This window comes from Pleurodeles waltl, chromosome 8 (assembly GCF_031143425.1).
Source record: "Pleurodeles waltl isolate 20211129_DDA chromosome 8, aPleWal1.hap1.20221129, whole genome shotgun sequence".
Lineage (NCBI taxonomy): Eukaryota > Metazoa > Chordata > Amphibia > Caudata > Salamandridae > Pleurodeles > Pleurodeles waltl.
Genome location: NC_090447.1, coordinates 1250744768 through 1250759209, shown reverse-complemented (window position 1 = coordinate 1250759209; position 14442 = coordinate 1250744768). Strand labels below are relative to the sequence as shown.

The window sequence follows — 14442 nt, the reverse complement described above, 5'->3', positions numbered from 1 at the left end:
GGTGCTTGAGACAGGAGGGTTGCGACTAGTGCTTCATACCGAAGGTCTGCAACAGTGATTGCTTGGATCTAAGAGCCGGTGTGAAGCAGCTGCCCTTATCCTCCAATATCGAAATAAACTCTTTAGCTCTCGTCTGACCAATGGAGCGATGCTCAGTGCTAATAAAGTGACGGGAGCCTGATCAATGAATGCCCTGTAGATGGTTTACCAGGCTCACTCAGTAGTAAAAGCTGTCCTTGGTGCTGAAATATGGTTAAGTGAAATCGACTTTCTGAAAAAACTGCAGCCAAAGCTTTACAGCTGAGAATTGGGAGTATATTTCCTCAGGAATATGCTATGATGTCTGTAATGTTTTGGGTGAAAATATGATAAATCAAGTCTGGCCTTCGAGCTGTTAAAAGAGCTACGTCGACCTTAATTAAATGTCTTAAGTTTCTTGGTTGGTTAAAAAATCTCCATAATGTAAGCCTGTGAAATTGGTGTAAATAGCAAGGTTGAACAGTGACTAAAGCTAAACCAATGTAGAAGGAGATATTTTATGATGTCATATTGACAGACAATCACTTTCTTAGTAGCCTTATGACATCAGTTACTGTCTTTATTTGTGTACCCATTGTATCCAAATCTAAACATTATGGTGAGGCAACGAGAAAGGCAGGTAGTTTTGTTGTCCAGCTAAGACCAGTTACTGCTTTTAATAAAGTGCAGGCATTAGACTGGTTCTTTAATGAGTTTTGCACCTCTCTATGCATTGTGGTAAAGGTAACGATGTGGATTTAATGTATATTTTTTTGGGGGGGTTGCTAACAAAATTTCACCTGTTTGATTAACTTATGAAAATCTACACTTTATTCAGGTCATCCTCGCCTGATCTGAGTTCAGGGGCCAAACAGACTGCAAACCGGAAAAGCACTGGGCAATTAAATGTAAACGCTGGAGGCTTGGGTGGCAATACCACCACCGCAGAACGCAGTAGACACCAAAGAAGCTTCTCTGTTCCAAAGAAGTTTGGTGATGTGGACAAGTCGTCTGACCCACCACGCAGCGCCACACTGGACAGGATTCAGGCCTGCACACAGCAAGGCGTGGCCTCGAAAACCAGGAGTTCTTCCTCTCTGAAAGACAGCATCACGGACCCCTCCCATATCAATAACCCGACCAACCTCCTAGCCACCATCTTTTGGGTGGCTGTCGCTTTGATGGAGTCGGACTTTGAATTTGAGTATCTGATGGCTTTAAGGTTGCTTAATAAACTGCTTTCCCACTTACCCCTTGAGAAGACCGAAAATAGGGACAAGCTGGAGAAGTTGCAGGGTCAGCTAAAATGGACTGACTTTTCCGGCTTACAGCAACTGCTGTTGAAAGGATTCACTTCTCTCACTACGACAGATCTGACGCTCCAGCTCTTCAGCACCCTGACGCCGGTGTCGCGTATATCCATGGTGGATGCCTCTCAAGCAATAGGTAAGGCCTAAACACCTCCTAATGCTTTTTTAAAAATGATTATGCAAGCCAGGTTACACAGCAATGATGCACCCTGAGATATAATTGCACTCGTCATCAACATGGCTCTTTAAGAAGTATACAAGTGCATCAGTGATCTGTTTTAAGACCGATGAGGTACTGGCATTTGGTGTGATCTGCTTGTGCATATTCTGAGAAGGCCAACGCAGCCTTGTTTTTCTGAGTTGGGTAAATGGAGTACCGTTGTATTTATTATCTATTAGTAGCAGTATAAAGTACTATATAAAATAAATTGCTTTTCCAATTATCGTTCAGTATTAGTTTAATACTGTCACGGATTCAGACCTGTGAAGTGCTTTAAATAACATTAAAACATTTGGGTCATAGGGAGAGGGGCATGCATGCATTCCCTACAGATTAGATGGTCCCCAAATCATAGAACACTGCTCTCACATCAGAGGCCGTTTATTAGAGCTCACAATGTGCATTCTTTTAAAGAGCTATGCAGCTCTGTTGCACACTTTCTGGAGCTTGTGATGCCATTGCTATTGAAGTCTGGTTCGATTTTTTATACTCACCTGAACAAGACTTCTTTTTCATTGCTTGATAGAAAGAAAAGTCTATTAAATGGGAATATGTTTGTGATATCCTTAAATTTTAATATCCTTAAATACATTGGCCTTTATAAAGGTGTAGATTGTTTTTGAAAGCCGTTTAAATATAATGAAAAGAAAATGTATTTATATTTAGGGAATGGTGATTGTTAATTTTAAAGACTATAATTTTAATACACCACGGGCCATATTCACTAAGCTTTTTGCCCAGGCAAGCCGAGCATACACAAAAAGATACTGTGTAAGTAGCATACCACACGTAATATTCAAAACCAGGAGTTGGTACAACCTTCTAAGTTAGGTATGTCCTGCCTCTGCGTAAAGTTAATGTAAATGTGGGCATCCGTGGGCAGTTCCAGGATTGGCAAGACACACACATGCAATGCTCATTTGGCCAACACCCACAACGTTGCAATTTTCTAGCTATTCACTAAGTTTGAGGACTGCACTTTCTGCACTTAACTAACCACCTAACTTAAACCCAAATGAGAAACCAATCATCTTTGGAAAGATTATTACGAAAAGGAAAAATGTAAACACGGCTAATCCCATACCTTTGTGAATCACCCCCAAAATCTTCATTGCACATTTAAACTACATGTATGTGTTTATGCGGATAAAACCCTGAAACACAAGGCGTTGTTCTTCAAGTCATTCCATTGATGTCATTATTTAGTGCAGGAATCAGCATGATTATTTACTGTGTTTATTCCCTGATATACGAAATGTGTTGTTGCTGTGAAATGCTGTTGTTCTCCTACCAAAGGCCTGCCCTGATTGTATTGTCTGCACTAGGTTTCCCATTGAATGTCTTGTGTCTCCTGCCTCATTTGATCCAGCACTTTGACACCCCGAACCAGTTCTGTAAGGATGTTGCAGAAAGGATTGCTCAGGTAGGAAACACCTCTTCCATGCTTATCCTTACAGGCATTGTTCACGTTAGCTGTTTGCCCCTTGCTTATCAGTCACCTGCAAGTTCTTAACCAATCGTAATGTGACTCTTCACCAGGTGTGTCTGGAAGAAAAGAACCCAAAGCTATCAAACCTTGCACACGTCATGACCCTCTATAAGACGCATACTTACACGAGAGACTGTGCCACCTGGGTGAACGTTGTTTGCCGCTATCTCCACGAAGCATTCACAGACATAACTCTGAACATGGTGACATACTTGGCTGAGGTAAGCACTTAGTTGTACTATTAGTTTGTAAATGTCTGCATGGTTGTGCTGCTGTCTAATGCTGCATTAAAGAGAGACGCTCTTATTTTGCCCAAAGGCACACAATTTCATCAAATGGAAGAGCTTGAGTTACCTGGTTTCAACGTTGACAGTTTAACCCAATGATGCATTCAATAAACGATTCCACAGAAAGATGAATGGATCTCAGTGCAGAGATGCATAAAAGAAGTGAAGGAATCTACTTATAATTGCCATGTTATTAAGCTGTATGATATTGGTTTCCCCCGAGATTCATTGCTGACAAACTTCTCACCTACACCATATTGATGCTTGTTTGTTATTGTGCACCTTGTTGGAGGGATCAAAGAGAAAGTCTGTGTTCTCAACCGAGAATTTGCTCAGCGGCTGGGGTCGTGGCACGTGACAGGACCTCGGTGTGGTTTAAACCCTGGTATCTTTTGATGGTGACCACGCCCTCTTTGAGGCTACTATGCCTCAATGGCTGGGCTTGCCAGTACCGAGATGTGGGTATCACAAAGTATAGCTCAGTCACAAGTATGAGGCAGTTCCTCGTGCCCATGTATGAATGTCTTTGGCTCTCTCATATCAAACGTGGTGAACTTGTCGCTACCATGATGTCAACAGCAATGATATCTTGTTTTTCACCATCTTGCAGACTTCTAGTACCGGTGCTGAGTGTTCATCAATGTGGGCCAGGGTGACTAAAGCTAGGATGGGTGTGGTGCCACAAAATCAATGTATTGCTCCAACAGGTGATGCTGTTGTGTCCTTCTCCTATCAGTTGGTGCTTAGACAAATGACCAGCCTGATTTTATTCCTTTTTGCCTGGTCAGTGAATGTTCTTGACAGTGTGCTAACAAAGCCCAATTCTGGAAGAAATAACGGTGTAGTCATTTTCACCTTGCATGGATTACCTCAAAGCCTTGTGTTTTGTATCCATACTTGGTTCCATGCCATCATGAACCATCAATAACTGGTATAGGGACATTCTGAATGTAAAGAGTGAACAGCTTTTTAATGTTTGCAATTATTTAATACAATGCAATTTACATCTCAAGAAGATTTTTATAAATAGGAAAAAGACTGCTCAGTTACAAAATTCCAACTATGGAGATTAGACCTTGGTGTCTGCATCTTGCATACTGAAGCTAAAAGTCAGCCTATCTCTAAATATAAATTCCTGGAATTAACATAGGGATGATAAATGATGCATGGTTCCAGTGAGGTCTGAGCTGTCTGCCTTGGTGTCTACCCGATAAATGAAGCCAAGAGCCCCATCTTCCGAAAGAGCTGGCATCCGTGGGCACACTTGATCTTCTTAGAGTCTTCTGGCCTGGTCATCCGTTGTGCTCCGGTGTCAAGACTGATTGTAGTTTCAAGATGGGAGTTCGGAGAATTCTTCTGTGCGCGAATACATGCTTAGAGTTTTACTTTTATACGGAGCAGATCATCTGTGTTTTAATTACTTCCGGAAATACAAGCGGTCAAAAGTAATCTTAATTCCGGTAAGAAGTGCTAATTTCATTATACCACTGTTTCTCTTAAATGATTTTTAAATCTCTGTAACATTTCTGCACGCTGTCTGCTAATTAATTCCCTCTTGGTCGTTTCGTTGTTCAAATAAATGACCTTTGACACTTTCTCTCCCAAGCATTTAACTCCTAATGTCAGTACAGTTCTTCTTGAGTTCTCATCCTTCATAAATTTGAATACATTATTTTTTTAATAAAAAGCTGAGCTAGCACAATTTTTTAAAAACAATACGGTGTCAAGTATTCTTCTCAGAGTCCTCATGAAAAGCCTGATTCACCTACATCTTTTAGGAAAAGAGGATGAGGTATTGCTGAATTGTCCCGAGTACGTCTCCACCTACTCATGGAAGAAAGTTGCACGTATCAAGGTCTGTGTTACTTAGACCCTCTCCTTCTTCCAAAGCCAGCCTGAGTCTAAAGGATCTCTCTCTCTAGCCCTAAAGATACCAAGAACTAATAGCGAAGTGACCAGTCCAAGGCACACCACTATTCCCCGTATCATGGGGTAATCCTGCAAGATGTTGTGTTAATACTACTACTGCCAGCTGGTGCTGCCTGATATCATTATAGGCTCTACAGAACCGTGGATAAATTACAGAGTAAGAAATGTTATAGAACTTCAATTTAATATATTCTGATTCCATCGAGCTATAATCATGTACACAAAAAATAAATCTACAGTTCACATAACTTGTACCAAAGTTGAAGATCACGCTGAATCCACTTCCACTCCTATGCCTTATTGTATACGGTATTCCTTGATAAAGTCGAACTTGTTGTGCAACAACTGTTAGTCAATAAAAAGCGTTTAATCTCTGCCATTGAGAAAGGTAGATTGACTTCTTTTGTCGATGTATTCTTCTGAGCGCTCAATTCAGTCTGGCTACCGGTATGAAAAGTGACATTTGTTAATAAGAGTAGCTCGAGGCTCATAATAATTCAACATTCGTTATAGCTCTAATTTTAAAAGGATCTGTTCTGTGCCCCGATAGAAGGCTCCCAAACCCACCCCACCTTCCTGCTGACAACTGAAGACAAAGACCATGGCAAGGTCCAGTCTTTGAGGAATAAGCAAAAGGCAAGCACTGCCCAAAATGGTCTCAAAGTCGACTGTTGGTATGCACAAACGCGGTCTGCAACTTTAGCATGCAAATGGGACAGACACTTCCAGCCAATAATCTAGCAGAATCTGGGGACCTACTCCAGTGGACACCGAGAAACTCTTTTGTATTCTAAAGATGGAATGTGGACTGCAAACTCCACTTAACCAATTTCACGACCAGATGCCTGCCTTGAAGGAAGGATCTGATTGGCTGCTTAAGAGATGGGGAGGGGCACTAGAGGTATCCTTGTTCAAGAGGGATGATGCTTAGAAGAGGGGGACAGCAAAGGTATTGTGATAGCTGGGAACAGGATCTGCTGCTGCAACTTGGAGGGCCTGCACCGCTCAAGCTGAGGGGTGAAGTCTGACTATCTTGGGTGTCCCTGCGGTGTTGGTGACCATTGAAGTGTCCATAGCCGTGAGGCCTTACAGAAGTTTTCCAACAATCCTTTCAGGTTAATCTGCTGGGAGAAGGTAGCTGTCCCACTGAACTGTGCCCAGGATGAAAATTTTCTCTGTCATCTGGGAGGACATTGATCAACACCCTGATATCACCATGGCTGCAGCTGGTACTTCTAGGTCTGTTTGGAGGGAGGACCTTTGTTTGAGCTCCATGAAGTAACCGAAATGTAAGACCAACCTGACCTCAAACAGCACCAACTGAACACAGCCGCTCCACTGCCAGTTTTGCTGCCGCTAATGCTCACCTAAATAGGCATATGCAGGCTCACTAGCCACGGGCCACCATAACATCAGCTGGGCAAAGGCAAACAGCAGAAAATCACCATTTGGTGGACTTTGCGTGGAGCGCACCACCTCGAACAGCGAGAGCTGCTGACAGCAGGCTCGGCCTGCAGTAACCTAATCAAGAGAGAGAGGGGTACTGGGTAACACTGTGGCCCCAGGAAAAGAGGAAGGAGTCCTTGTACTATCTAGGATGAGCCTGACCGGCTCCAAAGTGGAGGGAGGTGGTTCAGGAGACAGTTTCCCATGCGGTCGTTTTGCTCAGTGGTTCCCAATATGTGGCCCGGGGACCCCTGGGGGTCCGTAAAGCCTCCTCAGGGGGTTCGCGACTGCTTGGAACATTAAATAATTTTAACAGATTAGGTCCCCAGCTTTCAGTAATGACTCAGTGGGGGGGGGTGAGGGTGGGGGGCGAGGGTCATTGGATTCCAATTATGATTCAGTTGGGGTTCTCGTGATAATAAAGTGGGGGTCCACCGACATTAAAATGTTGGGAACCACTGATTTAAATGGATGCACAGAAGTGCATGTACTTACTTTTCACATTACCTGTTAACTCAAGTAGAATGCAGGTACTCTCCTATTAAATATATTGCAGCAGTGCTGAGAATTGCAGGGCACTCTTCTCTCTCAAATTAAAGTAGGGCAGTTACTCCGTACCAGACAGTACCTGCCCATCCAAAGCACTGGTTCTGCTCAGCCAATGACTGGGTTCTGTCTAAGGAGCACAGCAAAGAGCAGGGGCTGCTGAGCCATTTATACCGTGTACCATGGTCATCGCACCATTGGAACCTGCGAAGGCCCTCGAAGTTTAATGTTCAGTTTCGTGTGAAATTGAAGTAGAGAGAGAGAAGAGAGAAAGAAGAGAGAGTTGGTGGTTTTAGTAGGCACACTAATGTTTTTTAATAAGATTCGCAGCACCAAACTCCTCTCTCCACCCATTTGAAACTGCCCCACTTTGTTCAAATGTTGAATATGTAAATGGGAGGCAATTGCACTTTTTCTTAAGAGCGCCACCCGACCCGTCGTCTTATCCCCTGGCCAGGGTCAAACTACAGTACAAAAAGAAAAGTAGACTTCAGGAACGTTGTTTGAGCGACCTCCGGTGGTCATTGCTGCAACCTGCAGTCCTGCCCGTAGAAAGTTTGTCAGGTGCTACCCAGTGACCGGACCTAAGATGTGTTGTTAGCAAGGAGATTAAAAAAATATATATATATATAAACGACTTGGTATCGTAAGTAGCGTGCTCCTTAGGTAGGCAATTCCTGTGATATAAAACTGTGGCGCGCTTTGCATATTTGTTTACTCAGTGGAAAGAGCCATATGTTCGCGTCAGCTGGAGTGCCTATGGAAAATGCTGTACACATATTACAAATTGCTCTTTAAACCAGATGTGTTCTTTCTGTGTTTTTTGGCACTTTAGAAGGATTGTTCCACACATGTTGCTTGTTTTACTGTTTATAATTCGCAAGTGTGTATTTTTTATTGTATGTTACGGAAATTCTTATTTATGTTAATTTTATAATTTGCTTCAGTAAAGCTCAGCAAAACATATACATTGAAATAGTGGACATTTCAAGCAGTGACAGGTCAGTAGGGGACAAAAGGTCGATCTAGTCAATACGCTCAGTTAGAACTTATGTGTAGGTATGCATTCTGTCAACACACTGGAATCAATCTTTTTCAGCACACTGGAAGAACAATGTTTATTATTAGGCATTGAAGTGTTTCGTTGTAGGTTGATTGGCCTGGTTTCCTGGCAGCACTGCTCTTTGAGGATGAATTTGGCGTCGTGTTCTGGATTCAGCTTTGATTCCGTTGTTTTGCCTAAATTGCTCTTCCACTGTACTGATGGGTTTTTATGCCCTTCCTAGGACATCAGCCCCACAGTTTAAAGAATGCGTTGGCCTATGCATTTGAAAACAAGAGGCCCGGAGCAATTTAATTAGCTTTGACCCTATGCATGTTCTCATTAGAACGACCTCCCCTCCTGACGAAGGCAGGCCACCGAGGAGGTAGTAACACTTTATCACCACCCACCCTTGATTCAGCAGGTGCCAGGGGATCCCTATGGCAAGGCTCCTTCCAGAGCAGTCTGGGGGTTCCTGGTCGAGAGCCGGAAAGATTCCCAGGGTTGAGCAATCAGCTTCTGTACTGGCAAGCCTCTGACCCACCCATGGAGGAGTGGGTTGGAACTCCCACTGTTGTTCACTCACTCACAGGCTGTGATCCACTAGAGTGCCTTTACATAGTGGCTGGGAACTGGCAAGCAGGGCCACCGAATGCTCAGTTGCATAAGCGCACCCTGAGAAAGTGTGCCCTTACACTGCTCGCAGGTGGTACATTGGCATTTCTTCGTGCGTTATCACACTAGCTTCTTTTTATATAACCTGGTCCCAATACTTCACTTTATCTCAATATCTAGCACTAGTTTTGGTTTGCTTTAGACTTTATCTTCTGTTTTATTTTTTATGTTTAAAGAATGTTTTTAAGGAAAGGAGCACAAATGATATTCTTGTATTTCTTTTGCTCCTCAGCTGCTAGAGAAAGGTCTACCATGCATGCAGCAATCTCTCTTGCAAATGATTTATAGCCTTCTTTGTCACATGGACCTTTCGGGCATTCCTGTGAAGCAATTTAACTTAGAAGTATTGAAGACCATTGAAAAATACGTGCAGGTGAGTGCCTACTGTGAGTTAGTGTTGTGCCATGGGATATTATATTCTCTGTGCGGTGCAGAATGTATGCTTACATCTGACCCCTGCGTGTACAGCAGGGGATGTGGAAAATGATCGTGGTTTGAGGTCACCAGAGCAGCTGCAGAGCTTGAAGAGCTGGGCATGTGCTATGCAGGGGTACAATTTTGGCGAAGGCATTTTGCATTTTCATTTCACTCCTGATTTTAACACAAGAAGCACTGTTTAGTTTATATTATCTTGTATGGTAGCCCAAAACAGTATTTAGTGACAAATTTGGTTTTGTGCTGCTAAATTTGATTCTCCTTCGAGTTGTTATTGTTTTAATTGAGCCACAGGTACCTTCAGCATCGAAATCCACAAATCTCAATTTTTAAAAGAATAAATCCTGGCTTGTATCCTTGAGTTTTGTGCTTTAGTAGCTTCCACTTTTCTGGATCACGAGGACGCTGTGAACCTGTGATTATCCACAGTTCTATTTTCAATTGAAATCGCTTGTGAGGGCTGCATTTACATACTCAAGGCGTTCACGTTTGCTGTACCCAGCTCAGTGGTACCTACTTTATCAACCTCGGAAGTGTAAAAGGCTCTGTTGACTTCCCATGATTTGAACCTGTGACATTGAGGCTAAGCACCAATTTGTGCAGTTCATAGATTAAACCAGTGAGCCACCAGACTCGGCCGATAAGGACTTGCCAAGCATCCGGAGGGAAATGAGTCAAGATTATACAACATCAGTAAATAAGCGAAGTTCCTTTTGCTGCGCTGTAGCACAAAATCCATCTCCGACAACGCCAGTGGCTTCAGAGCGACACATGATGCAGTTAAACTGATGCTTCATAGATCGTTTGACACTTCTTGGGTTTGTCGGAATCACAGAGTGACACTTGCCTTGCCGGAGGAGACATGTGAATGCGTCAGGCAGGACAGGATACGGTACTTAGGTTGAGGACGTAAGAAACGAGCTTGAATAAAGGCTGATTAGGAAGGGTGTTGTGTGGTCTGGTTTACCAAATGCGAAAGAATGTGGTGGGCTTTTCTGCTCGGTAGGTGGATGGGAGGTGAATTCTGCAGATGTTTACCAGATGGAAGTGACTGTTGTGTTGATTAAGCTTCAGAGTCCAAGTTCAGTGTTAAGAGTGGGGGAGTATGTTATGGTTAGAAAAGGCAAAAGAGATTTTGATTGTTTTGTACGGGAGGACAATGAGGTAAAGTAGGTGATCTTATTCGTGGCTGGGATCAGTTTTACAGATGGGTTCTAGCCAGTGCCCTTAGCAGGAAGGGAGTCGTTTATGCAAGCATGGCGTGCATGATGAAGGGGAAAGATGGAGACAAAAATGTGGGTGGCATCTGGCAAGCAGTGGCATGAGAAGCCAAGCAGGTATGTTTTAATGCCAAGGGTTTGGAGTAGAGGAGGAAGAAGAGGAGGATATCAAAGAAAAAGGTTTTTTTTGGGTGGGGAGGTTGAGGAATCCCATGGTCGAGGCTCTCCATCCTAATCATTGCACGCGTCTGCAAACCCGTCCTTGCTACGCTTCTCGAAGCTTTATGACCATATAGGATGTTGGTCCCCATGGCTCATTCGTGCTGTCACATAACCAATTTGCTTATGAGGCCAGGGAGAAGATTATTGAGGAAAATTGTAGCAATAATCTGGGATGCTGTTTAGGATGGAAGGATGGAGACCCCCATACCCTTGGGAATTTCCCAAGTCATAATTCTTTGGTCCCCTCCTCCTCTTCCTCTCCGCCCCTGTGTTCTCATTTCTGCTTTCTTCTGTCTCTCCATCTTTCTTACTCGGTTGTTCTCTCTTTCACCACTCCCAGGGTATACCACTCTAATTTTGATTTATTTGTCGTATTTGTTTTTAGTGTATGTATCAGAAAGCGTCAAATGTAGTGATCGATTATTGATACTGTCTCCATTAAGGCCGGTTCAAAGCTTTTTTTTCTGATTTGCAGAGGCATTTTAAAAACAATGTAGTGTGATGCTCCCAGAGTATTTACTAGTTGGTCAGAGGAATTAAAACAGTTCTTTTCATCGTGTAGTTTCGTTATGTTAAACTTAACGACTAGGCACTGAAGATGTGATTAGTTGTTTTATTGTTGAAATCATGCATTAATGAACAAACATAGTGAGTACTCCCATATATTCACACACTTTGGCTGATTTCTGTTTTGTATTTGAAAGAGCATCCACTGGAAAGAAGCTCTCAACATTCTGAAGCTGGTGGTTTCTCGATCTGCAAGCCTGGTGTTGCCTGCACACAAGCACAGCGGCCTATCGAAAATGGAGATAAGTCGACTTTGGAACAGCACATCCAAGGAATTACCTGGAAAAACTCTTGAGTTTCACTTTGACATTTCTGAGGTAAAGTGAGGCATGGTTGGTGAAAATATGTATCCCATGTAATACAGACGCTCACATCTAGCATAGACAAATAGCACAGGCATGTTGGAATTCTGTGCGATGGAAGCACAAAAAGTGGTAGTGCAAGGCACATGTTAACAGTGCAGGCACTGTCTCTCATAGACGCAATTGAAGTGGCCATTTTGAGGAATAAATCAGTTTCCAGTACAGTCTAAGTTATGCTTTGTAATAGAGAATGTGCGTCAAAACATGTGACCTATCAATAAACTTTGATAAATAATGCTTCTAGGCGCTTGTGTTGAATTCCAGTTTAGCAGGCCCACACTTTGCTTTATCACTGGGTTTAAATGTCCTGCTCTTTAGAGCATATTTCTAGATCTAACATGAGCCATGTCCACATGAGATAATATTAGTATTAAGACCTGGTCCAATGACTATATCTTGGTATCGTCTGGGTGCCCGTCACTGTAGCACGGTTGCTCCTGAGACAATGTAAAGACACCTTAGGATTGGATGAGAGGGGAGCAGCACAGACCAAGTACGCAATTTTAAGGGTGGGAAAGGTGACTTTATTGAAACAGGTGCACATCACAAAAACAACCCTAGGCCCTTATGTCTTTATAAAACTAAATCTCACTAGACGGCATGTTACCTATGGTCACGGTCTCCCACCCCTGAATTCCCCGCCTTCAACAGAATTATTCTGCCCTTGTCTCTCTTACCCTGATGCACTCACCTAGCGGTGACCTTTAACTTCCTCTAACACTTGACGTACATCTATTAACATCTAACTATGTAAGCGTAACATTTTATGTCCTGCCTCAAACAAGTGTGCCCTCGTTGACCCCTTCTATTTATACTGATTCGCCGATGTCAACAACAATAAACTTAACCTAAAAAAACATGCCAAACTATCAGCCAACTGCCTAGCACCTGTTCCAAGTGACACCACCATAACATGACACCCCAACCCCGCGCACCTGTATCCAACGTAAGCCTGCCTTAAAACAGCAAATAAACTCGGTCAGTGCTAATCGTATGTAGGCCCAGCTTTAAACCATAGTATAGGGAAGGGCAGGCAGGAAAAAACTCTTCTGCTCCACCACCCGCTGTGTCACCCTTACTAAAAATGGTGGCTGTTTGCCCTAAAATGGCTGGTTATATATGTTGGGCTCCATCCACTATGAAGCCCAAAATAGCTCAACCTTAGCCTGAGCTATCCTGATCCCCCAATCACCCTGAGATTTGGGAGGGCCAGGGGGCGCTCATATCACCCTACGGTTGGCTGCCCCCAATACCCACTGTGCATTCAGTGCCTGTACTGAAAGAAGTCTTGTGAAGGAAGCCCGGTCTCTGCATGCAATCCTTCAGCTAAGCGTTGAACTGCGTGGTCTGTTGAACAAGCACTCTGTAAGGCTGGGCCCTTCCTAAATGTTCCACGGAGAAGAAAGCATCTATCTCACTCTTTACGTCACTGAGAGCTGGTGCATATTCTGAGAGCAGCTCAGTTCATTCATCAATTATTGAGAGAGCAGAAACTGTTCAGGGCTCGCATCTGCTTCTCTTGATGGGATGTAGAGGGCAGTGCTTGCAAAACTGACAGCAGCAAATCGAAAACAACTTGCCCTTTTTAATGGGTGCAGCGTTCTGCCATTGGTTTCAAATTACAGCTTTTCATCTTCTTCATGATGTAAAATAATAAATATAGTCTGCTTGGTGATGTTTAATGGGAATGGCCTGTCAGATAAAGTCGCAGTTGAATGGTCTTGCAGCCCCATTATATTGGAGCTGCCTGCAGCCAAAACGCGTTTTGTCCTTGTAGCACTCGTCTGTGTATCTTAAGAAATAAGGTGCTTCCGGGGAGGGGAAATTCTGGAAGCCACATTCATTGCTTAGTCTGCAAACATTAAGATTTAATGCATGGTTCAGATACTCAAGCAGATTTTGAACGTCCGGACTATCCGTCAAGCAAAGACACAGGTGGAGTTAATGCAGGTTCTCTGCAATTTTCTAGTGTACGTTCAGCGGACCACTTCATAGTAAGCTCTCCTTTTTCTCTCCTTGAAGACTCCAATTATCGGAAGGCGCTTTGATGATCTGCAGAGTTCCTCAGGCCGTGATGGCAAGAGCAGAGCAATGCCGGTCACTCGCAGTACATCCTCGACATCTTCTGGATCGAATTCCAACGTGCTGGTCCCAGTGAGTTGGAAAAGACCTCAGACCTCCCAGGTAATATTAACTTAAGTATGTATGTTGTGTTCAGCATATAGATATGAAGACCTTCCAGTCGACTTGAGTTACAATTTGTGAATAATCCAAACCAGGTATGAGTATGGCGCTGTTTTGGTAGGGAGGCCTAACTGCATGGTAAACAACATTTCACATAGTGCTGTTTTTCCCATCATGTTCAGCCCATGTAAAGAAGATGAACAGCACACTCCTGATAGTGTACGCAGTAACAAAATAGGCAGCCCGTTATTCACAAGACGTGGTTGCAAATTCATTGTCCTACCACAAGACAAGTGGAGCAACCTTTATAGCAGGTCAAGGATGACTCAGTTTACCTTTTTTTTTTAACTGTTTTAAGACGTTTTTTGGGTAAGAGGTAGGCCGGACTTATAGCCCAGTTACAGGCATAGCTAAAAAGTCACCACACCCATTCATTGCAGTGTGTATTGGGTTGGAATTCTCTGTTTGCTTAGTATCCTGAAGGCCGCTG

General features: G+C 43.3%; 1 protein-coding gene across 6 annotated transcripts in view; it reads left to right on the top strand.

Annotated features, from left to right (window-relative positions):
- Positions 1–14442, top strand: part of FRY (FRY microtubule binding protein) — a 598740-nt gene that overhangs the window by 482548 nt on the left and 101750 nt on the right. For all 6 annotated transcript variants that reach the window (XM_069205570.1, XM_069205567.1, XM_069205566.1 and 3 more), the window contains exons 44-49: positions 857–1464; positions 2874–2971; positions 3088–3258; positions 9195–9335; positions 11544–11723; positions 13791–13952. In XM_069205570.1, the coding sequence (XP_069061671.1) occupies positions 857–1464; positions 2874–2971; positions 3088–3258; positions 9195–9335; positions 11544–11723; positions 13791–13952 (1360 nt within the window). The remainder of the gene's footprint in view (positions 1–856; positions 1465–2873; positions 2972–3087; positions 3259–9194; positions 9336–11543; positions 11724–13790; positions 13953–14442) is intronic.